We start from the raw sequence: 26,147 nt of genomic DNA on the forward strand, positions 1-26,147 counted from the left end.
CCCCACAACAGGGGGCAGGACAACTCTGCCCAAACAGGATTGCTTGAGCAACAGCGCAGCAGGCCCCTCCCCCAGAAGACAGGCCTGAAGAACAAGAGGCCGACAACCCTAAGGTCCGTATAAAATAGCTGCATCTTCCTGGTCAATAATTTGGACTCTGCACAATCCCTCAACTGCCCCTCAACAGAATGACTAAGAGGAGGAACGCTCAACAAAGGAAAGATTCAGAGATTGCAAACTCTGCCACAGAACTAATGGATATGGATATAACCAAGATGACAGAAATTGACTTCAGAGTAACAATTATCAACGCGAGATCTACACTTGAGAAAAATATTAACAACAATATAGAATCTCTAAGAGCAGAAATGAGATCTAATCAGGCCGAACTTAAAAATGCTATGAATGAATTACAGTCTAAGATATGCTGACTGCCAAGGTATACAAGGCAGAAAAACGAATTAGTGAGATACAGGATAAGATAACAGAAAAAAAGGAAACTGAGACAGCATGGGAAAAGCAAATTAAAACCCAAGGAATCAAACTGAGAGAGATTAGTGACAAAATGAAAAGTTCCGACATCAGAAGTACTGGGATGCTGGGGGGGGTGGCGGTGGAAAGAGAGACAGAGGTCTAGAAGATGTATTTGAGCAAATCATAGCTGAGAACTTCCATAATTTGGGGAAGGAAACACACATTTGGGTCCAAGAGGCAGAGACGACCCCTCCCAAGATCAATGAGAACAGACCAACACCACAACATATCTGGTTAAGGAAGTTCCCCTCTATCCTTACATTCGTGAGAATTATTGTGAATGGATGTTGGAATTTGTCAAATGCTTTTGTGTCCATGATGACTTTTCTTTGGTCACTTATTAATATGGTGTATTAAATTAATAGATTTTTGGATGTCAGCCAGCCAGCATTCTGTCCCTAGGATAAGCCCCATATCTTTCTTATATGTTGTTGGATTTGATGTGCTAATATTTTGTAATAATTTTTATATTGATGCTCTTGAGGGATATTGGTTTGTAGTTTTCATTTCTTCTGTATCTTTGTCTGGCTTTGGTATCAGGGTAGTATTGGCTATATAAAACAAGTTTGGGGGGCAGCTGGGTGGCTCAGTGGGTTAAGCCTCTGCTTTCGGTTCAGGTCATGATCTCAGGCTCCTGGGATCGAGCCCCACATCAGGCTCTCTGCTCAGGGGAGCCTCCTTCCCTTCTCTCTCTGCCTGCCTCTCTGCCCACTTCTGATCTCTCTCTCTCTCTCTGTCAAATAAATAAAATCTTTCAAGAGAGGAAAAAAAAAAGTTTGGAAGTACTCCCTTGTAATTTTCTGAAAGTATTTGTGAAAGATGGTTATTGTTTTTTCCCCCTTAACTATTTCACAGAATTTATCAGTGAAACCATCTGGACCTAGACTTTTCTTTTGATGCAGGCCTTTAATAACTAATTCATTATCCTTACTTATTATACTCTATTCTGATTTTCCATTTCTTCTTGAATCAGTTTTGGTACTTTGAGTCTTACTAGGATTTTGTCCCATTTCATCTAAGGTGTGAAATTTATTGGGATAAAATTGTTCATAATATTTCTTTATAATTACTTTAAGTTCTGTAGTGTCTATAGTGATGCCTCCTCCATTCCTGATTTTGTTAATATATGCCTTCTTTTTTCTTGATCCAGATATTTATCTTTAAAAGAATCTTTACAAAGAGCCAACTTTAGGTTTCATGAATTCTTTCATATTGTTTTCCTGTTTTCTATTTCATGGATTTCTACTCATTTTTAAAAATAATTTTTAAATTTTTTATAAACATATAATGTATTATTAGCCCCAGGGGTACATGTCTGTGAATCACCAGGTTTACAGACTTCATAGCACTCAGCATAACACATACCCTCCCCAATGTCTATAACCTCACCACCCTCTCCCTACCCTCCTCCCCCTGGCAACCCTCAGTTTGTTTTGTGAGATTAAGAGTCTCTTATGGTTTGTCTCCCTCCCAATCCCATCTTGTTTCATTTATTCTTTTCCTATCTCCCAACCCCCCCCACATTGCATCTCCACTTCCTCATATCAGGGAGATCATATGATAGTTGTCTTTCTCTGACTGACTTATTTCGCTAAGCATAATACCCTCTAGTTCCATCCACGTTGTTGCAAATGGCAAGATTTCATTTCTTTCGATGGCTGTGTAGTATTCCATTGTGTGTGTATATATATATATACACACACACACACACACACACACACACATACCACCTCTTTATCCATTCATCTGTTGATGGACATCTAGGTTCTTTCCCATAGTTTGGCTATTGTGGACATTGCTGTTATAAACACTGGGGTACATGTGCCCCTTTGGATCACTACGTTTGTATCTTTAGGGTAAATACCCAGTAGTGCAATTGCTGGGTTGTAAGGTAGCTCTATTCTACTCATTTTTATTACTTCCACATTTCTACTTATTTTGGGTCTGGTTTTCTCTTTTTCTATCTTCTTTTTTTTTTTTAAGATTTTATTTGACAGAGAGAGATCACAAGTAGGCAGAGAGGCAGGCAGAGAGAGAGAGAGAGGAGGAAGCAGGCTCCCTGCTGAGCAGAGAGCCCGATGCGGGACTCGATCCCAGGACCCTGAAATCATGACCTGAGCCGAAGGCAGCGGCTTAACCCACTGAGCCACCCAGGCGCCCTTTTTCTATCTTCTTAAGGTAGAAACTTATATTACTGATATTAGACCTTTCTGAGGCTTCCTCTAAACTCCTTTAACTGCACCTCATTCATTTTTGTATGCTCTTTTATTTTCATTCATTTCAAAATGATTATAAGGTTCCTGTGGTTTCTTCTTTGACCCCTGTGTCTTTAGAAGTATTATTTAATTTCCAAATATGGGATTCCCAGATTACTGTTAGTGACTCATTGCTTTAATTCTATTATGGTCAGACAACACACTTTATTTACTGTAATCCATTTGAATTTATGGGATCTTATTTTGTTCGCTAATCATATGGTCTTAGAGAAGTTTCATGTGCACTTGACAAAAAAGTGTATTTTACTGTTTTTTGGAGGGTTTTCTATATACTGATTAGATAAAACATACTGTGTTGTTCAAGCCTTTTGTATCTTTATTGTCTCTAATTCTCTCAGTTACTGAAAGAGGAGTGTTGAAATCTCCAACTGTCATTGTTGAATTGTCTGGCAATTTTTGTTTCACATATTTTGGGGGCTCTGTTAAATGCTTAAATACACTTAAAATTGTTATCATTGGCTGTTAACTATTTGCATATATATATATATATATATATATATATGCAAACCATAACTATTTGCATTTTAACTATGGGTGAAGTGGGAATTTTCGTGTTTATTTCCTGTGTGAAATTTCTGTCTTTTGACTGTTTTAGAAATGGTCATTATTCACATTCTTATTATTGATTTTAAAGAATCTGATTTATAAAAGAACACTGCTGGTCATATAATGCAGTCCAATTTGTTTGCCTTTTGGTTGTGATACAGAATTTGTCACTTTTTAAATGTACTCAAAACCATAAATGATTTTCTTATAAATTTCTTCCATTTCTTTTAAGCTTTTAAAGTCTATTTATTTACATGCAGACATCAGTTTAATACGTACTTTTTTCACTCACCACAGAGACACATTTTACTGTTTTTTTCTTGACACATTTAAAATACTATCTTTATCATATACATAACCCTGTCTCTCACCACATCTTTATTTCCCAAACTCACTGCTATTCCTGTATATTTACTGTTCTATGTGAATTTTAGAATTAGCTTATCAAGTTCCATGACATATTCTGGGGGATTATATAAAATTAATAAATTAGTATTAACATGGCAAATAGTCTTTGTATCTTTTGGTGAGTTTTGTGTCTTCTTCATATATATTTTCCACTTTTTTTTTTATATCAATGAATAGGATTTTTCCCTATTATAGTTTTAGCTGGTTATTTTTGGGGTGTGGGATTAGTAATCTTTATCATTAACAAGTTACATGTCTTAAGTTTCCTTAGTTTTAAGATTGTTTTTTCTAAACCCAAAAATGTATTAAATTTATCATATGCCTTCAAAAGAATCAGTTTATACACATATATTTTTTCCACCTTCAATCTGTTAATGACAGACTTTACAAAGTTAAACCACTAAAGCAATCTTAGATAAAACCCACTTACTTATGATGTATTCTTCTATATATTGGTAGTTTTGACAAGTTACTTAACCTTCTGTGGTTCAGTTTTCCTATATGTAAAATGGGGATAACAGCATCTACAAAAAAGGGTTTTTGTGAGCACCCAGTGAATTAAAATATTTAGAAGAGAGCTTGGCACAAAGTATGTTTGTGTGTGTGTGTGTGTGTTTATAAATTAATAGATTTATTTTTGTTTAAATAAAATGGTTTAATTTCTTCCTTCTATGTACTTGGGTCTATTTTGTCATCCTTTCTCACACATTTTGAGAGGATAGCCAATCAATTTATTTTAGTCTATAGGTTATAAATTTCTCCTTGTTCAGATCCCATAGGTTTTTAATAAATATAATGCATAGTTCTAGAAAGATTATAATTTGTATTTGGACTTCTACTTTAGTTTAACACTTATTTTGAAATTTATTAAGAATGTTTTTTAGCTTAATTTTTAACTTTCCAGGTATGTGCATTTTAGTTTTTAGTTAATTTCAGTTTATATTTTAAGTTGTTGCAATTTCCTTCATATCTTAATTCATAGGCACTTCTACGATGGTTCCATGTGTATTTGTTGGGTACCAGGTATACTTTTGAGTACCTCTATGAAAGCCTACTAATTCTTTTTTTTTTTTTTTTTGCCTGTTTGATTTGTTGGTTTTTACATGGCTGTGGATTACAATTTTTCCTTGCATTTTTTTCTATTTATTATTTTTAAAATTATTTTTATTAACATATAATGTATTATTTGCCATAATGTATTATTTGCCCCAGGAGTATAAGTCTGTGAATCATCAGGGTTACACATTTCACAGCATTCCCCATAGCACATACTCTCCCCAATATACATAATTTCTTTGTATTTCTATCAGATTTATATATTGCATAAAGTTCATAACCTATTTTCATGGCCAACTGTTGGAAAGAAAAATCTCTTTTAAAGCTTTGAATTCAGGACACCTGGGTGGCTCAGTCAGTTAAGCATCTGCCTTCGGCTCTGGTCAGGTCCTGGGATTGAATCCCCTGTCAGGTTCCTTGCTCAGCAGGGAGCCTGCTTCTTCCTCTGCCTGCCAATCCCCCCACCGGCTCATGCTCTCTCTCTGACAAATAAATAAAATCCTTTTTTAAAAAAAAAAGCTTTGAATTCTGCTTATCTCATTAATGTTCCATATCTGATTAAACCCTGTTACTATTCATTTCATGTTTACCTCTGTGTTAGGGATGAATCTGAATGTAATATACAGTTCACTTTTTAATCCAATGTGAATTTTGTGTTTGGTACTATATTTGGACTTATTCTGGCCATTTATTTTGTACTGTCTTTATCTTTTTGTCTTTTCTTTCTTACTATAGTGGACATCTGTTGTTCTTTATTTGCATAGCATTCCCCTTTTTATGGCCATATTTTCTAATTTCCCTTGGGAAAACATATGGTTTGGATGGACCTGAATCTTGTACAAGTCTAGTACTAGGCCTCATTCCTTCAGGAACGGGACCCAAACTAAGCCAGTAAGAGTCAAAGAGACACAAATCCTAGGCTTTTGACTGAACTTAGGGGAAAGGGATTTTCTCATTTGAACTTGAGGCTATCAGGTGATCATCTCGCTGCCACATATGAAAAACTTGCTAAGAGTGAAAAGATGAAACCATTATGTAAGAGATGAAATAAAGTCTGAGTCTCTAAAGTCAGTATTACCCCTGGACTTTACAGTTCTGTAAGCCAATATTTCCTTCTTTTCTTTCTTTCTTTCTTTTTTTTTTTTTTTTTGGCTAATCCCAAGTTGAGGTTAGGTCACTTGCCACCAAAAGAATGCTGATTAACACTTACGTCTTTTAGTCAATTGAGTTTTCTTTACTAATTTTTTCCACTTAATTGTCTTTTTTAAAAAATTGATTAAAAGGTTTTCCATTTCATTTTTATTCTCTTAGTGACTGACCTTACATTTTTAACACACATACTTTAACTCATCATTGCTAGAGAAATATAAATTATCAGTATCGGTTTTCTTCACTCTAATAAAGATTAATAGTATATCACCCTGACTTACTTTCACTCTTAACAGAATATCTGTGATCAATATTTATTTGGTTCTAAGAATACATTTTCTTAATTTTGTTGCTCATGATTACTTCTTGCATTCCACTTGTTTTCTCTACAGTCCATTTACCTTCTTGTTGAAGAATATTCCTTAATACTTCTTTTAGAGATAGTCTGTGGATGGTAAACTTTTTGTACATTTGCATGTCTGAAAATGTATTTATTGGGCCCTCACATATAAATAGGGATAGAATTCTAGATTCAAAGCTTTTTTTTTTTTGCAGTATTTGAATGATGTTGTTCCATTTCTTTTTCCATTCACTTTGTGGATAATCTTTTTTGTCTCTGGTAGATTTTTAGTTCTTCCTTTTTTTCTTTTTAAAGAAAGTCACCTTTTAAAGATTTTTTTTTATTTATTTGACAGAGATCACAAGTAGGCAGAGAGGCAGGCTCCCTACTGAGCAGAAAGCCCGATCTGGGTCTTGATCCCAGGACTCCGGGATCATGACCTGAGCCGAAGGCAGAGGCTTTAACCCACTGAGCCACCCAGGCGCCCCTAGTTCTTCCTTTTTTACGTTCTGAAATTTCACTCTAGTAGAGGCAGACTACAGTCTGTTGAATAAATCTCTCTGTCCACCTTTTTTGGGTACAGTCCAGTGAACTAAGGTTTTGCTTTTTTAAATTTGAAAAAAAAAATCAAAAGAATACTTCACGACATGTGACAATGACAGGAAGTTTATATCTCAGGGTGCATTAGTAAAATTTTACTGGAAAACAGCCACATTCATTTGCTTACATATTGTCTATGGCTACTGTCATACCACAATGCCAGAGCTAAACAGTTGTGACAGAACTGTGAAACCTAAAATACTCACTACCTGGTCAGAAAAGTATGCTGATTCCTGTGTATATTTATTTTTTTAAATGGCTAGAATTCTGGGAATTACCTGGCTTTTATTTCTACTGGTTTCTGCAAGGATTTCTCACTCCAGTATCATAATCAACTTCCCAAATCAAAACATTTTTAACTGTGCCTTTTATTATTCAGCCCAGTGACTGTGTTTTCATTTAAAATTTTTTTCTTTTAATTACTGGTCAGTCTCATTTCAAGAATACAATATTCTCTTACCTCTCTAAAAGTGGTAAATATAATGAACTTGAGGTCTAGTTGTGACTGCTGTAGTGGGTCTCCTTCCAAGGGTGGAAGTTCTTCCATTTATTGAGTATTTTATTGATATTTGCAACTGTTTTTATTTGTCCACTTTTCTGTGTAGTTGGAATCAGACTTCTGCTCTGTTTGTATTGGTTGTTTAGGAGGGGGCAATGTGAGGTTACTACTATTTTCAACGAGAATGAAGGGATGGATGGGCCATGCTGCTGGTGTGGATATTTCGGTAGTCTTGCTATCTCTGCTCCAGGACCCCACTCTCTCACTTTTTGTCTTTCCTTTAGGGATAGGAGAGATATATAAAGGTTTGACCTACCTGAATGCTGCTTTTTCTGGTCTCCCTCTGCTCTTGGTTTCAGTCAAATTCAGGTATAGATCACCCTTGAGTGCTGTTTCTTTTATTTGTAGCAATTATCTTCTCTAGCCTCCTGCAAGAACCTAAGTTCTGTTTACTCTTCAATCTGATCCCATCTGTTTTCCTTCTTTCAGTCCACTGAAAATTTCCTTTGTAAGTGGTACTCTGTATTTCTTATTTTTAAATGGTGTGAGAGACTAAAACTATAGTATGCTTTCACACTACCTCCTTAAATGAGAAGCTGGTCTGAACTGTAGTTACTATTTAGAAGTCCACTGTAGTTTTTGTTTGTAGCTTAATATTCATTTTATACATGGTCTTTGGACAAACCCACAAAGGTGTTTTATCTATTTTTCAGGGAATATTTTACTATGGCTGCAAATAATAGGCTCCAATTTCTTTTATTTTCTTTTTGAAGTTTTTGCTTCAAAAATATGCTATCAGATGCATAGCTTTTTTTGAGTATTCATTCTTTTTTAATTCAACCTTTGTTGTCATTCCAAAATGGAATAAGTGAGTTTATTCCTTTTACGTTCAGTGATCTAAAAATACTTGCCTTAGTTCTGTCATCTTTATGCTTTGCGGTCCGTGTTTTTCTTTCATGTGTACGTTTTCTGATTGAATTAGAACACTTAGAGTCTGGTTTTGGTTTTTCAAGTGTTTATTTTAATTGGTATTCCTAAACCCTCAGTTTGACTTACAGCTTTAAAAGATATCTATGGAGGTCCTGTTAACAAAATTTCCACACAAGTTTTCTTTCTCCTCTTTACCTCCCTTTTTCAGTGAAGTTGTTACTTCTAGAATGTTTTACATATATTTCTTCCTCTTCTCTACATTCCAGTTTTATATATTTTTTCCCGAGTATTGTGTTCTAATCTCTACGCTTTCTACATATGAATGGATTGAATACTGTCATTTCTTTTCCATAGTGGTTGTTCCATTTCTGGGCTCTTTATCTGGGTTTTAGTTTGTTCTTGGTTTTATGATTACATCCTTTTTAAAGAAGAGCTCATGGGTACTATAGTCCCTTTAGTTCTTCCATGTTTTAAAGTACCATTTGTGCTTTCATGCTTGAATGTCATCTTGAGTTAGTACAAAATCTGGGGTTATATGGACACCTGGGTGGCTCAGTTAGTTAAGCTTCTGCCTTTGGCTCAGGTCATGATCTTGGAGTCCTGGGATCAAGCCCCAGGTTTACCTCCCTGCTTGGCATGTGGTTTGCTTCTCCCTCTGTTGCTCCCCCTGCTTATTCTCTCTCTCTCTCTCAAATAAATACAATCTTTAAAAAAATTTTGGGGGGTTATAGAATGTCCTCCTCTGAGGAGGTTGTAAATGTTGTTTCATGGTCTTCCAGTATTCATTTTTACTATGGCGGTATCTAAGGCAAGGGTGATACCCCCCCATCTGATGACTTGAAATTTTTAAAAATGGAAAAAAAAACCCCAAACTTTTATTTATCTTTGAATTCTGGGGAATAGATGGGGAAGGAATCATTATCAGAGTTTTCTGGATATGGTGTGCTTCTGACCTTTCAGATTTCAAGTCTTGTTTTATTTTTAAAAAAGCTTTTTATTATCTTAGAATTTGCTCTGTTGTCTAATACATATGAGTTAGATCCCTGTTGTTTTCTTTACATATACCTAATTTCATTTAGGTTTAACTGTTACACAAAAAATTGTATACATTTAATGAATACATCTTGCTCAGTTTGGACATATGTATGTATCTGTGATAACCACAACTAAAGAACCAAACATACCCATCACCTCCAAAAATTTCCTTGTATTCTTGTGTGTATTTTGTAGGAAGAATTAACAAGAGCTTTATCCTTTTAACATTTTGAAATGCGTAATACCACATTTTTAACTGTAGGTACAAAGTTGTACAGCAGATCTCTAGAACTTACTCATCTTGTGTAACAGAAACTTTATACAAGTGTGGAAAAAGTTAGGTACCAAACAGTGAATGTAATATGCTAAATATTTATAAGGGAAAAAAGAAATGTAAGAATGTATATGTGTATATATATATATATTTTTTAAAAATATAGGCTCTCTAATGTGGGGCTTGAACTCATGACCCTGAGACTAACACCTACGCTGAGATCAAGAGTTGAATGCTTAACTGACTGAGCTGTCCAGGGACCCCATATTTGCTTTTTTATATATACAAATGTATATGCATATATGTGTGTGTGTATGTGTGTGTATGAAATAGAGTGAGACAGAGAGTATCCTTGGAAGGGTACATAAGAAAAGGACCAGAGTGATCGCTTCTGGGAAGGAAAACTGGGCAGCAAGAAACTTTACTATTTATCCTTTTGTTTCTTTGAATATTAAAACATATGAATGGATTACCTACTAAAAAATGTATTACATTAATAATAAGGATTTATTAAGAGCCTTAGAGGAACTGCTAAAGGAATCCCGAGAACATGCTGGAAAAAGCCAACAAATTATAAAGTTGCTGAAACGTACTAAGCAGTGAAAATCTTGGATAATTTCTTTCTATGGTCCTTTACAGAATTATACCCTATTATAAATTTCATGTAGAACTAACTTCTTGTTTAGGGTTGAATGCACAAAACCATATATGGTAAATACTTGTTTTAAACATGCTCATCTTTATTATTTGAAAAAACTTCAGTTGTTTTAGCCTCATCCTGCATTTACAGGGCTTGTAGTACAACTCCACAATGATCTTAGCTTCACTGAAAGTACTACTCCTTGAAAGGAAATGGGACATGTGAAGAGTTTTCAGGAAATTAGTGAAGAGGGGAAGAGAAGACTGCTGGGAAAAATATTCTTTCAACTAAAGTTGGTTATAACCACTCATTTTCATCATATTCAAAAATAGGGATTACTAGTTTGATTTTTTTTTTTTTTTAGATTTTACTTATTTATTTGACAGACAGAGATCACAAGTAGCAGAGAGGCAGGCAGAGAGAGAGGAGGAAGCAGGCTCCCCGCTGAGCAGAGAGTCCTATGTGGGGCTCGATCCCAGGACCCCCCGACCATGACCCGAGCTGAAGGCAGAGGCTTTAATCCACTGAGCCACCCAGGCGCCCCTAGTTTGATTTTTTTAAGGTGGTTTTAATATTCCTGATATGGTTATCCCTGTTAAAAAGTTCTACAAGACCCAGGGAGACTCACTCACCCTTCCTGGAACTGTGCTTGGGCAGATTCCTCTGCAACAAGAGTCTCATATTCCTCAGCTGCAAACCTGTCCCAGTCAGAAGGCTCAGGCCCCTCATTCTCAACATCCTGATTGCACAGAGGACAGGAAACAAAAATAATCAAAGACAAAGAATTAGAGATAGATTTCCTTTACTTATATACATCATTTGTGATGATCTACCCGAAAATGTTTCATCTTAACGTGTTAAAAGACGTGCTATTAAAGTAACACTCCTAACATGATTTCTGTGCCTCCAATCACAAAATTATAGTGAATTCTCGGCAGCTAATTCTTTAGGTCTAGATTCTTTTGCCTTATAATCAGAGACCTTTCCCGAGGCCTTTCTCCCTGGCACTTTGCACAGCAGCTATCTGGAGTAACTTGTGGTTTTTGCATATGCCTACCTGAAATACACCATCCCTTCCTCTGGCACATTTTTATTGCTTCTGTAAAAGCCAGCTGAGATACCATGTCATCTGTGCTATCTTCCTGGAAACAGCCCTTCTTCCCCAAATCATTTCTGTGCTAAACTGTGTATGCTTGATTGCTACTTTTTGTTTTTTTTTATCTCTATTTGACCATATGTCTCTTCAACACACTGTCTAAAATTTATTGAGCACTTTCTGACTAAAAATGTTCTTTGCAGATCAGAACAAATCTTGATATACTGTCACCTCTTATAAAGTAAAATTTATAACACAAATAAAAGAAATGAAGGGGGAAAAGGCTATACATTTTCTTTTTCTTCTACGATATGGACATTATCTTGGATTACATATTCCAGGTAAAATGTTTTTCTATGATTAAAATTAGCACTGCCTTCAGATGTAAGGTTAATTATGCCTAGAAGAATGCAAATACCTAAATATTGACCATACTATGTGTTATGATATTTAATCCACTTTAAGAACACCTACCACATCCTTTTAACATCTTTGAAACTGGCACACATCTTAAATTTACAATGGCAATTTTGTTTGTTTTAAAGTATATAAGATAATGGGCACCTTTGAGTCAATGAAACATAATTCTGTCTTTAAGCTAGTGATAATGTGCCTTGATATGCTCCAAGATAAGGTGCAGTTTTTGTTTTTAGAGGTGATCTTTGTATTCTTACTGCTACTTAGGTCTACATGTAGAAGGAAAAGAAAAGACGGTAAGTTTCCTGCAGTTGTACTCCTATAGGACCAGTGGAAACAGTCCTTTTCTATCAACATTATTTTTACTTTTTAAACAAGGGAATAGAAGGGAAGTGTTGATATTCTGCCTCCTACTCCTTTCTGGACACAGACCATATGATATTCAGGGTTTTTTGAAGGTCCCTAGACTTTTGTGTATGGGGAAGGGTACTCATCTCTATTCAGGTATAGAATGACTTCACAATGATAGTCATGCACAACAATCATTAAACTTGAAAAAAATGTTATATTATCTGAGGGTTGTCTATCATGGAGAAGGTCTAGTTTTCATTATGATGGGGAAAGTTGTTTACCATGTCATCCTGGAAATGAATGGTACAGTTAACCCCAATATGCTTTGTAATACAGATATGCCTACTGATACATGGTTTAAAAAATGGAAGGACAAATTTTTTTCAAAACTTTTGTAAGTAGTTTCTAAAATATATATAAGAACACAAACCATACAATTCACAATGATAGGCATATGAAGGTTACCTGAACCTGAAGATTAGCTGTGGGGAGAGATGTGCTTTAGGTCCATTTTTCTCTTTTCGGTATGCGATGAAATGTTTTAAATGTTACTTCTTTAAATACAAGACTCCTATAGGTAGAGATTATTTTTATCTGTAGCACACAACCCCTGATACTGCAGCCCTCATATAGAAGTTAAAACCAGTACCTTCTGGACCGCAAAGGGATCTCTCTGTTCATGGTCTAAGTACTTCTCCAGATTAAAGAAAGTGTCATAAAAGATGTGTGCCATTCTGCATCTCTTCAGATCTCGAAGCGTTATTTTCCCTATGTAAAAATAAATTACTAAATTTTAAGAACTGTTTTTTGGCAAATGAAAAAATCTTTTACTGAAGTTTAAAAGTATATGTATATGCCAATTTTATTATACAAGAACCCATTTTTTTGAGGTAAAACTGACATAAAATTCACCATTTTAACCTTTTTAGTGTGTAATTCCATGGCTTTTAGTACATTCACAATGTTGTGAAACCATCACTACTATTGAGCTCCATAATGTTTCTTCACCTCAAAAGGAAACTTTGTACCCATCAAGCCGACCTTCCACAACTCCCCTTATCCTGAGCTCTGGGCAATCAATAATCGGCTTTCTGTTTCTGTGGACAACTTTTTAAAAAAAAAGATATACTTATTTATTTGAGAGTGCAGTGGGCCAGGGTACAGGGAGGAGAGAGAGAATCTCAAACAGACTCCCCTCTGAACATGGAGCCCCAGGTGGGGCTTGATCTCACCTTGAGATCATGACCTGAGCTGAAATCAAGAGCTGAATGCTGAACTGATTGAGATACCCAGGCACCCCTCTATGGAAACTTCTTAAACAGGATTTGCTATCAGTTGTTGGTTCCACACCAAAAAGAGAAATTTAAATATTTCTGTATTTGAGAAGCCAATATGGAAGACCCTGGAAGTCAAATAATTTAGGACAATCTAGGATTAAATGCCCCACTCTGTTACATAGGTGAAAAGTGCAAATGGCCTTTTACTCAATCTTACCATCAATGGCTGGCTTCACCAGGTCAAGCATCTGACACAGCAAATCATGGAATGGCAACGGCTCAATGCCCATGGCTTCCATCCGTTCACACTGCTCCTCATAGAAGTACTCTAGCTCGTACATGGAGAGTATACCATCTCCATCCACATCCATGCAGCGGAACCAATACTCAATGCTAGGACATAAAGACACTGGTTATTTTTTTATCTTTATATTTTCAGATAAGATGCCTATATTATTCCTTCCTTACATTTCAGTTTTAAGAACTGTGTATTAATTTCACACTATGAAAGATGAAATTCTAGCTCTTTTACTTCTCATTCCACTTTACCTACAGGCTCTTCTGGACCTCTTAAAATAAATTACCCAACATTCAGAGATTATAACTTATTTTTCTTTTCTCTCCTATTTGCTTAGATTTCTGTGTACATGTAATTGTTCAATGCCCGTATCTGCCAGTTCTCTACAACCATAATCAGTCTCATCAGGGTTCTACCAACTAGATTTTCTTGATGAAGTCTTTCTTGCTTGCTTCCAACTTACTCTAACCTGTACTGTTTGCCCTCTAGGCTGGGTTCACAGTTTCATCCCAGGGATTCCTTTCACCTTTCTCCCATTTCTTGTATTTCATACTTTCCTCATTCTTGATTGACTTCCTTATTTGGTGTAACACACCTTTCGGTAGCTTCCTGAAAAAAGGAGCATGGCAGGTAATGTTTTTTGAGATCTCGGATAGTTGAAAATACCTTTTATCTACCTCCTAACTTGGTTGATATTTTGGCTAGTTATAGGATTAAACCTCAGTGGTACTTTTCCTTCAGAATTTTAAAGGCAATGATACACTGTCTTCTATCTATCCACTGTTCTTGAAAAGTCTAAAGCCATGCTGATATCTGATCCTTTGACTCCAATAACCTTTTTTTTTTTTTTCCTTAAGCCTACAGACATTTCTCTGGGTTCTTTGTGTTCTGAAATATCATGATGAAGTATTTTGGTTTGGGTCTAATTTATCTATTTTATTGGGCTTTCTGAGAGCCCTGTCCCTTAGTTCTTGGAAATCTTAAATTATTTTATTTCTTCCCTGCTTCTTTTTACCCTTATCCATTCTTTTTCTTGAAGTCTTGTTATTCACATCTATATGATCAAATATGGTAGCCACTATCCATATAACGCTAGTTCAATTTTTTTTTTAAGGATTTTATTTATTTGAGAGAGGACAAGAATGACAGAGAGCATGAGCAGGGGGAGGGAGAGGGAGAAGCAGACTTGGGGCTTGATCCCAGGATCCTGGGATTATGACCTGAGCTGAAGGCATATGCTTAACCAACTGAGCCACCCAGGCACCCTGACTAGTCCAATTTGAGGTATCTTTAAGAGCAAATACACAATAGATTTTGAAGACTTAATATGAAAAAAGTAAAACATCAGTATTTTTATACTGATTACATGTTCAAATAACATTTCAGATATATTGGGTTAAATAGGATACATAATTACAGTTAATTTTGTTTCTCTACATTTTTACTGTGGCTAAAATTTTTTAAATAATTTTTTAACGTTTTAAGTAAAAACTGTATTTAAGGTATACAATGAGATAATTTAATATATAGTGAAAATTACGACAGTGAAACTACTTAGCAGAGCATCTCCTCACTTAGTGACCATTTTTGGGAGGAAGCGGGGTGAGAGGACCTGAAAATCTACTCCCTTAGCAAATTTCCAGTATTCAGTACAGTATTATAAACTATAGTCACCATGTTGTATGTTTCATCCTGACTGCAACTTTGTACCCTTTGACCAGCTCTTCCCCACTGCCTTCTCCCCTCAGCCCCTCCTAACCAAAATTCTACTCTATGCCTGTTTGTATTTGACTGTTTTTAGATTCTACATATAAGATAATGCAGTATTTGTCTCTCTGTGCCTGCCTTATTTCACTTAGCATGGTGTATTCCAGGTTCATCCACATCATTGCAAATGACAGGATTTCCTTCTTTTTAAAGGGTGAATAATATTCCATTATATGCACACACACACACATACACACACACACACACATATATGCCATAATATTCCAGTGTGTATGTGTCACACACAATATACTTTCTTTATCCATTTATCCACCAGGGCATATTCAGGCTGATTCCGTATCTTAGCTACTGTGAATTATGCTGCAATGAACATGGGAGTGCAGGTCTCTTCATGATCTTAATTTCAGAGCTCTGATTTGACATAGTGATATACGAAGATCCTGAACTGACTTCCTCCCACAGATACACCAAATCAACAGCTATATATGATGTAATTTCTTTTGAAAAGAACCATTAAAACTACCTGAGTGACTCCTACACACTGGACAAACAAGAAAAACCCCACGTCTATGTGGGTAGGACAGGCTGAGATACAATCTCACTCTAATTTCCACCTCTATCATGGTGACCTGCAATCAGGAGGGAACTTAAACCTGAACTTCTTCCAAGGAGTTAAGGATTTGAATCTCACACTGGGCCCCATAACTTTTAGGACCTGCAGCTAAAAGATGATTCCCTAAAACATCTAGCTCTGGAAACCAACAGAGCTTGTGTCCACGAGACTGACAAGGCTATAGTGAAGTGAGAAATGGCTCTTAAATGGCTTGTGTGCTTGGACTCACCCACCCCAAGGACCAGTGCAGAAGTAGCCAGTCAGTACACACACTTTCTGTGAAAGAGACTCATTTCCCTATCTTAAATCCTTGGTCTATCGGCAGGTACCTAGTTTCACATCTAGGGGCCTGCCTGGGGTACTCTCTGGGAACAAAGGCTAGTGGATACCATCTTCACTTTCCCCCCTCTGCTGCACTACAGAGAGCCAGTGTCTCCTGGAGGGAGATTTTACACACATCTGATGCCCCTGTTTTTATATCTGGAGCCCTGCCTGGTATTTGCAGCTGCCACCCAGTGGATACTCACTGATAGCCTGGCTCTTGTGGCCAGGGGTGGGGCTTGTGTTCCTGGGCCCCATGGGACTGTAACAATAGGAGACACAGTTCTTGGCAGGCGGCTATATCCAGGGTACTGCACAGACAAGAAAGCCCCCAGGCTTTCTGTGAAAGAGAGCTATTTGCTTGCGTTGGAGTTTTAGCCCAAAAGGCAGGTTTCAGGTTTGGCACACATTTAGAAGCTTATGGTTACTTTCACGGAATGGAGGCCAGTGGATGCCATCTTTGTGCTCTCCCTTTGTCTTGCTCTAGCTTGCTGGAATCTTTTAGGAAGGAGTGTATGCACTTGCATGGTGCCCCAATTTTTGGGACTGCTTCCCAGGAGGCACTTTGAGATTGCTTAGCTCTGACAGTCAGTGGGGCTTATGCTTGTGGTCCCACAGGACTGTATGTATACATGTGCATACTTTAAAAAGATGAAAACAAGTCCACATTTAGGTGCTGAGATCCTCCCCTTTAGGACACTGACATCTCTTGGCACAACCTCAACTACTGGGAGCCATTTAAATAAAATAGGATGCATGGACAATTTAAAGGTTTAGGAGACAACAGCTAGGGCAGGAGTGGAATAATAAGATTCAATACTACACGACGCTGCTATTCAAGAGTTGGAGAGGTGACCATTTTATCTAATGCACAGAAACCAACAGAGTCAAGCAAAATGAATTAACAAAAAAATATGTTCTGAACTAAAAAACAAGATAAAATCTCAGAAAAAATCCTTAATAAAACTAAATTAATAAAGTGGGTATAGAGGGATTATCCCTCCACATAATAAAGACCATATATGCAAGCCCACAGCTAACATCATCTTCAGTGATGAAAAGCTGAAATTTTTCCTGTAAGATCTGGAGCAAGACAAAATACCCACTTTCACCATTTTTATTCAAGATAGTACTGGATGCCCTAGTCAGAGAAATTAGGCAAGAAAAAGAAATAAAAGTCATCCAAATTGGAAATGGAAGAAGCAAAACTGTTAACTCTGAGATGACATTATATACAGAAAACCCTAAAGACTCCACCAAAAACTGTTACAATTAACAAACTCTGTATAGTTGCAGGATACAAAAATCAATAGGAAATAGCAGAAAGGTAAATTAACAAGCCCATTTGCAGCTATATCCCAAATAATACCTGGCAATTAATTTAACCAAGGAAGAAAAAGGGCTGTACACTGAAAACCACAGGATACTGATGAAAGAAACTGAAGACGACATGCATAAATGCAAAGACAGTTCATGTTCATGGATTGGAAGAATTAACATTGTTAATATTACTCAAAGCAATCTATAGATTTGGTACAATCCCTATAAAAGTTCTAATAGCATTTTTTACAGAAAGAGAACAAACTGTCCTAAAATTTGTATGGAATGACAAAAGACCATGAATAGCCAAAACAATACTGAGCAACAGGAAAAAAGCTGGAGACATCATACCACTTGATTTCAAAATATACTACAAAACTACAGCAATCAAAACAGTGTGGTATTGGTATAGTACCAGACAGAACAATGACATACAATAGACAGCCCAGAAATAAACCCATGCAAATATAGTTAATTGATGTAGAACAAAGGAGTCAAGGATATAAAATGGAGAAAGGATAGTTGCTTCAATAAATGTGCTGGAAAAACTGACAGCCACGTGCCAGAGAAAGAAACTGGACCAGTATCTTACACTATACACAAAAATCAACTTAAAATGTATTAAAAACTTAAATATGGGGCACCTGGGTGGCTCACTTGGTAAGTGTCTGCCTTTGGCTCACGTTATGATCCCAAGGTCCCAAGATCAAGTCCTGTGTCAGGTTCCCTGCTCAGCAGGGAGTCCACTTCTCCCTCTCCTTCTGCTCCTCCCATGCTTGTGCTCTCTCTCTCTTTCAAATAAATGAATAAAAAAAATTTTTTTAAAAGATTTTATTTATTTGACATACAGAGATCACAAGTAGGCAGGGGTGGGGGAAGGAGGCTCCCTGCAGGGAGCCTGATGTTGGACTTGATCCCAGGACCCTGAGATCATGACCCAAGCCAAAGGCAGAGGCTTAACCCACTGAGCCACCCAGGTACCCCTGAATAAAAAAAAAAAAAACTTAACCTGAATGTAATCAAACTATAAAACTTCTAGAAGAAAATATTGGCAGTAGGCTCCTTGATATCATCTTGGGAATGATTTTATGGATCTGACACCAAAAACAAAGGTAACAAAAGCAAAAATAAAGTGAGACTACATTAAACTAAAAAAGCTTTTGCACAGCAAAGGAAATCATCAACAAAATAAAAAGGCAAACTCCTGTATATCCAAAACATATAAAGAGGTCATATAACTCAATAGCCAAACAAACAAACAAACAAACAAAAACCCAACTGACCAAACAATGGGTAGAGGATCTAAATAAACATTTTTCCAAAGACACACAGATGGCCAGTAGGTACATCAGAAGATGCTCAACATGACTCAGGATGCTCAGCATTTCATCAGGGAAATGCAATTAAAAAGATAATGAGGTATCACCTCACACCTGTTAGAATGATGGTCATCAAAAAGACTAGAAATAACAAGTGTTAGTGAGGATATGGAAAAAAGGGAATGTATGCGTACTGTGGCAAGAAAATAAATTAGTGCAGCTACAATGGAACACAATACCAAAGTTTCTCAGAAAATTATAAACAGAATTACTGTATAATCCAGCAATTCTACCTTTGGTTATTCATCTGAAGAAAATGAAAACAGTTAGATGAAAAGATATATCCACTCTCATGTTCAATCCCATGTGGCATTATTTACAATAGCTAAAATATGGTAAAAACCCAAATGTCAATTGATGGATTAATAAAGGAAATGTGGTATATATACACAGTGAAATATTACTCAGCCTAAAAAATGATTTGATTTAAAAAAATGGGTTGAGTACTTGAATACTTAAAAAAAAAAAGATTTACTTAGATAAGAGCATGAGCAAGCACAAAAGAGCGAGAAGGGCAAAGGGAGAGGAAGAGGAAGACAATCTCAAGCACACTCTGTGCCACGTGCAGAACCCGACATGGGGCTTAATCTCATGACCTCAAGATTGTGACTTGGTTTGGCTGCGCCAAACTTGGTTTGGAGGCTTAACCAACTGCGCCACCCAGGCACTCCTTAATAGACATTTTTCTAAAGGAGACATACAGATGGCCAACAGACCCCTAAAAAGGTAGCAAACATCACTAATCATCAGGGAGCTGCAAACTAAAACCACAATGGGGCATCACTTCATACTTGTCAGCATGGCTAAAATAAAAAATACAAGAAATAATGAGTGTTGGTGAGGATGTGGAGAAAAAGGAACCCTCACGCACTGTTCATGGGAATGTAAACTGGTGCAGCCACTGTGGAAAAAAGTAGGGAGGTTCCTCCAAAAGTTAAAAATAGAAATACCATATGATCTAGTAATTCCATTACTGGGTATTTACCTAAGAAAACAAAAACATTATTTTGCACCCCATGTTTATTTCAGTGTTACTTACAATAGCCAAAATACAGAAGCAACCCAAGTGTCCACTGATAGATGACTGGAGGAAGATGTGGTATGTATATACAAAATGAAATATTACTCAGCTAAAAAAAAAGAATGAATTCTTGCTATTTGCAAACAACATAATAGACTAGAGAGTATAATGCTACATGAAATAAATTAGGTCAGAGAAAGACGAAAATTGTATGATTATCACTCATATGTGAAATTTAAGAAACAAAGCAAATAAATGCAGAAAAGACCCAAACAGAAAACCCAGACTCTTAAATACAGAGAACAAATTGGTGGTTGCCAGAGGGGAGGTGGGGAGGGGATGGATGAAACAGAGGGAATTAAGAGTACACTTATCCTGATGAACACAGAGAAATGTACAGAATTGTGAAATAATTATATACCTGAAGCTAACATAATACTGTATATTAATTAAAAAAAAAAGAAATGAAATCCTGCCATTTGTGACAACACAGATGGACTCTGAGGCATTATGCCAGATGAAATAAGTCAAACACAAATACTCTATGGTCTCACTTATATTTGAAATCTAAGAAAAAAATAAATAAAAAACTGAGGTCACAGACACAGCAAAAAGACAGGTGGTTACCAGAGTGGAGAGTGGCGGGCAGGGGAGGGGTGCGTGCAAATAGGGTAAAGGTGTTGAAAAGGTACAAGCTTCCATTTATAAGATAAGTCAGTCCTGGGGATGTAAAGTACTGCATGGTGACTATAGTTAAAATACTTGACTACATATCGAAGGTTGCTAAAATCTTAAAAGTTTTCACAAGAAAAAAATTTTTTAACTTTGTATGGTGATGAATGTTAAGTGGACTTATTTTGGCGATCACTTTGCAATATATATGAATACCAAATGATTATGTTGTGTATCTGAAACTAATCTCATATTTCAATTATACCTCAATAGAAAAACAATTTTTTAAAAAAGAAGCAAGTTGGAGTTGTAGTGAAGTAATTTGAGGTCAGTTTTGCAGGCTGTACTTCTATGAGTTTCAAGTTAGAAAAAAATTTGTTTTACTTATTTACTATGATTAAAAGCACCATTACATTTGTTCATAAATCAGTCATAATTTGAGAAGATAGATTCCTTGAGCTTCAGAAAATTTCCCATTTATTACCAGCATATTTTCCACTTTGGCACAATAATAACACCATATTCAGAAAGTAAAATAAAATTAAGGATCTAATTTTTCTTTGGATGCATATCCAAAAGTGGGATTATGATCCCATAATGGTTTATCATAATGGTTGTACCAATTATATTCCCATCAACAGTCTACCAGTTTCTGTTTTCTCCACATCCTTGCCAATACTTATTATTTTATGACAGACATTGTAATAGGTGGGAGGTGATATTGTGGTTTTGATTTGCATTTCCCTGAGGGCTAGCAATATTGAGCATCTTTTTTTAAAAAAATTAATTAATTTATTTGAGAGAGAGAGAGTGAGAGTGTGCATGAGCATGAGGGACAAAGGGCGAGGGAGATAGAATCTCAAGCAGACTCCACTAAGTGTGGAGGCTGACATGGGGGTTGATCTCCCAACCCTGAGATCATGGCCTAAGCCGAAACCAAGAGTTATGTGCTTAACCCAATGTGCCACCCAGATGCCCCAATGTTGAACATCTTTAATTTACCAGTTGGCTATTTGCCTTGTTGTTGCTGTTGTTTTTAAATAGAATTTTAGATTTTTAAAAAATGTAACTATTTTTATTATTAAAATTTTTTAAAATTTAAATTCGATTTAGTTAATATATAGTGATTAGTTCCAGGGGTAGAATTTAGTGATTCATCACTTGCATATAACACCAAGTGCTCATTATATCAAGTGCCCTGCTTAATGCCCATCACTCAGTTACTCTTCCACCCCACCTACCACCCTCCAGCAACCCTCAGTTTATTTCCTATATAGTTAAGAGTCTCCCATGGTTTGCATCCCTCTGTTTTTATCTTATTTTTTTCCCCCTTCCCTTCTCCTATGTTCATCTGTTTTGTTTCTTAAATTCTACATATGAGTGAAATCATATGGGATTTGTCTTTCTCTGACTTATTTTGCTTAGCATAGTACCTTCTAGTTCCATCCACATCATTATAAATGGCAAGATTTCATTCTTTTTGATTGCTGAGTACTATTCCGTGTGTTTATGTGTGTGTGTGTCTGTGTCTGTGTCTGTGTGCATGTGTGTGTAGACACACACCACTTCTTTATCCATTCATCTGTCAATGGACATTTGGACTCTTTCCATACATATTTTAGCTATTGTGGACATTGCTGCTATAAACATTGGGGTGCACGTGCCCCTTCAAATTGCAACTTTTGTATCCTTTAGATAAATACTTAGTGGTGCAATTACTGGACTGGGTAGTTCTATTTTTAACTTTTTGAGGAACCTCCATGCTGTGTTCCAGAGTGGTTTTACCAGCTTGCATTCCCACTAACATTGTAAGAGGGTTCCCCTTTCTTCACATCCTCAACAACATATGTTGTTTCCTGAATTGTTAGTTTTAGCCATTCTGACCAGTGTGAGATGGTAGGTATCTCATTGTGGTTTTCATTTCTATTTCACTGAGGCTGAGTGATGTTGAGTATTTTTTCATGCGTCTGTTAGCCGTCTGGATGTCGTCTTTGGGGGAAATGTCTGTTCATGTCTTCTGCCCATTTCTTGATGGGGTTTTTTTTGTTTTCCAGGTATTGAGTCTGATATGTTCTTTTTTTTTTTTTCTTTTAAGATTTTATTTGACAGAGAGATCACAAGTAGGGAGAGAGAGGAGGAAGCAGGCTCCCCGCTGAGCAGAGAGCCTGATGCGGGGCTCAATCTCAGGACCCTGAGATCATGACCTGAGCCAAAGGCAGAGGCTTAACACACTAAGCCACTCAGGCGCCCTGCCATGTTCTCTATAGATTTTGGATACTAGCCTTTTATCAGATATATCATTTGCAAATATCTTCTCCCATTCTGTAGGTTGCCTTTTAGTTTTGTTGATTGCTTCCTTTGCTGTGTAAAAGCTTTTTATCCTAATGAGTCCCAATAGTTCATTTTTGCTTTTGTTTCCCTTGCGTTTGGAAACATGTCTGGCAAGAAGTTGCTGTGGCCAAGGTCAAAGATGTTGCTGTCTGTGTTTTCCTCTAGGATTTTAATGGATTCCCGTCCCACATTTAGGTCTTTCATCCATTTTGAACTTATTTATGCATATGGTATAAGTGGTCCAGTTTCATTCTTCTGTATGCTGTTTTCCAGTTTCTCAACACTACTTGTTGAAGAGACTGTCTTTTTTTCCATTGGATATTCTTTCTTTGTGTGTCAAGGATTAGTTGACCATAGATTTGAAAGTGCATTTCTGGATTCTCTAGTGTGTTCCACTGATCTATGTGTCCATTATTATTCCAGTACCATACTGGCTTGATGATTGCAGCTTTGTAATACAGGTTAAGGTCTAGAACGATGAGGCCACCAGCTTTTTCTTTCTTTCTTTCTTTTTTTTTTTTTTTGGTGCAATTATAAATGGGATCGATTCCTTAATTTCTCTTTCTGCTGCTTCATTGTTAGCGTATAGAAATTCAACAGACTTCTGTATACTGATTTTATATCCTGTGACTTTGCTGAATTTCTCTATCAGTTCTAAAAAGTTTTTGGTGGAGTGTTTGGGTTTTCTACATAAACTATCACTTCTGTGAAGAGTGCAAGTTTGACTTATTTGTCAATTTGGATGCCTTTGATTCTGGTTTGTTGTTCGATTGCTAACCCTAGGACTTCCAGTACTATGTCAAACAACAGTGGTGAGAGTGGACATCTGGGTCATAGAGGAAATGCTCTCAGTTTTTCCCCATTGAGGATGATATTCCTTGTGGATCTTTTATACATGGCCTTATGATTTTGAGGTATGTTCCCTCTATCTCTGCATAGTTGAGGTTTTTATTAAGGAAGGATGCTGTATTTTGTCAAATGCTTTTTCTTCATCTATTGAGAAGATTATATGGTTCTTGTCCTTTATTGATGTGGTGTATCACATTGATTGATTTGCAGATATTGAACCAAACTTGCAGCCTGGGAATAAATCCCACTTGGTCAAGGTGACTAATCATTTTAATGTACTGTTGGATCCTACTAGCCAGCATTGTGGTAAGAATTTCTGCATCTGTGCTCATCACAGATACAGGTTTTTAATTTTCCTTTATAATGGGGTCTTTGTTTTTTTGGATCAAGGTAATGTTGGTTGGCCTCACAGAATGAGTTTGGAAGTTTTCCTTCCATTTCTACTTTCTGGAACAGTTTCAGAAGAATAGGTATTATTAACTCTATAAATGTTTTGTAGAATTCCTCTGGGAAGCCACCTCGCCTTGGCCTCTTGTTTCTTGGGAGATTTTTCATTACTGATTCAATTTCTTTGCTGGTTATTGGTCTGTTCAGGTTTTCCTATTTCTTCTGGTTTCAGTTTTGGTAGTTCATAATGCTTCTAGGAATTTATCCATTTCTTTCAGACTGCCTAATTTGTCGGCATATAATTGCTCATAATACTCAAATTGTTTGTATTTCTTCAGTGTTGGTTGTAATTTATCCTCTTTCATTCATGGTTTTATTTATTTGGGTCCTTTTTCTTTTCTTTTTGATAAGTCTGGTTAGGGATTTATCAATCTTATTAATTCTTTCAAAGGACCAGCTCCCAGCTTTGTTGATCTCAACTGTTTTTTTTTTTAAATTTCTGTATCATTGATTTCTGCTCTAATCTTTATTATTTCTCTTCTTCTGGTGGATTTTGGCTTTATTTGCTGTTCTTTTTCCAGTTGCTTTAGGTGTAAAGTTAGGTTGTGTACTTCTTGTTTCGTGTGGAAGGCCTGTATTGCTATATACTTTGCTGCCTCCCAAAGGTTTTGAATTGTTTTCTTTTTTATTTGATTCCATGTGGTTTTAAAATTCTTCTTTAATTTCCTTGTTGGCCCATTCATTCTTTTTTTTTTAAGATTTTACTTATTTGACAGACAGATCACAAGTAGGCAGAGAGGCAGGCAGAGATAGAGGGGGAAGCAGGCTCTCTGCTGAGCAGAGAGCCCGATGTGGGGCTCGATCACAGGACTGTGAGATCACTACCCGAGCCAAAGGCAGCAGCTTAACCCACTGAGCCATGCAGGCGCCCCTGGCCCATTCATTGTTTATTGAGTTCTTTAACCTCCATGTATTTGTGATCCTTCCAAATTTTTTGCTCGTAGTTGACTTCAAGTTTCATCACATTGTGGTCTGAAAATATGAATGGTGTATCTAAAATCTTTCGCTGGTGGAGACCTGATTTGTGACCCCATATTTTATCTATTCTGCATAATGCTCCATGTGTACTCAGAGAGAATGTGTACTCTGCTGCTTCAGGATGAAATGCTCTGACTCTATCTGTTAAGTCCATCTGGTCCAGTGTGTCATTCAAAGCCCTTGTTTCCTTGTTAATCTTCTGTTTAGATGATCTGTCCATTGCTGTGGTGGGGTGTTAAAGTCCCCTACTATTATTGTATTATTATCAATGAGTTTCCTTAATTTTATAATTAAGTAATTCATATATTTGGGTGATCCCAAATTAGGGGTATAAATATTTATGATTGCTAGATCTTCTTGTTGGACAGACCCTTTAATTATGATAGAGTGTCCTTCATCTCTTATTTCAGTCTTTGGTTCAAAATCTAGTTTGTCTGATAAAAGGACGGCTACTCTAGTTTTCTTTTGATGTCCATTAGCCCAATAAATGGTTTTCTACCCCCTCACTTTCAATCTGGAGGTGTCCTTGGGTCTAAAATGAGTCTTGTAAGCAGCATATCAATGGGTCTTGGTCTTTTTGTTTGTTTTGTTTTAATCTTTCTGATTCCCTATGTCCTTTAATCGAAGCATTTAGTCTGTCTACATTCAGAATAATTATTGAAAGATATGAATTTAGTGCCACTGTATTACCTGTAAATTTGTTGTTTCTATAGATTGTCTATTCCTTTCTGGTCTTTTACTTTTGGACTCTCTTTCTTCTCA

At 36.5% G+C, this 26,147-nt stretch overlaps 1 protein-coding gene across 2 annotated transcripts in view; it reads right to left on the minus strand.

The window, feature by feature from the left end:
* The window catches only part of PPP2R3A (protein phosphatase 2 regulatory subunit B''alpha), a 202,712-nt gene that overhangs the window by 15,647 nt on the left and 160,918 nt on the right, over positions 1–26,147 (minus strand). For both annotated transcript variants that reach the window (XM_044252310.1, XM_044252309.1), the window contains 3 exons: positions 13,646–13,821; positions 12,801–12,919; positions 10,920–11,026 (listed from right to left, as the gene is read on the minus strand). In XM_044252310.1, the coding sequence (XP_044108245.1) occupies positions 10,920–11,026; positions 12,801–12,919; positions 13,646–13,821 (402 nt within the window). The remainder of the gene's footprint in view (positions 1–10,919; positions 11,027–12,800; positions 12,920–13,645; positions 13,822–26,147) is intronic.

The sequence above is a fragment of the Neovison vison genome, chromosome 6, assembly GCF_020171115.1.
Source record: "Neovison vison isolate M4711 chromosome 6, ASM_NN_V1, whole genome shotgun sequence".
Classification (NCBI taxonomy): domain Eukaryota; kingdom Metazoa; phylum Chordata; class Mammalia; order Carnivora; family Mustelidae; genus Neogale; species Neogale vison.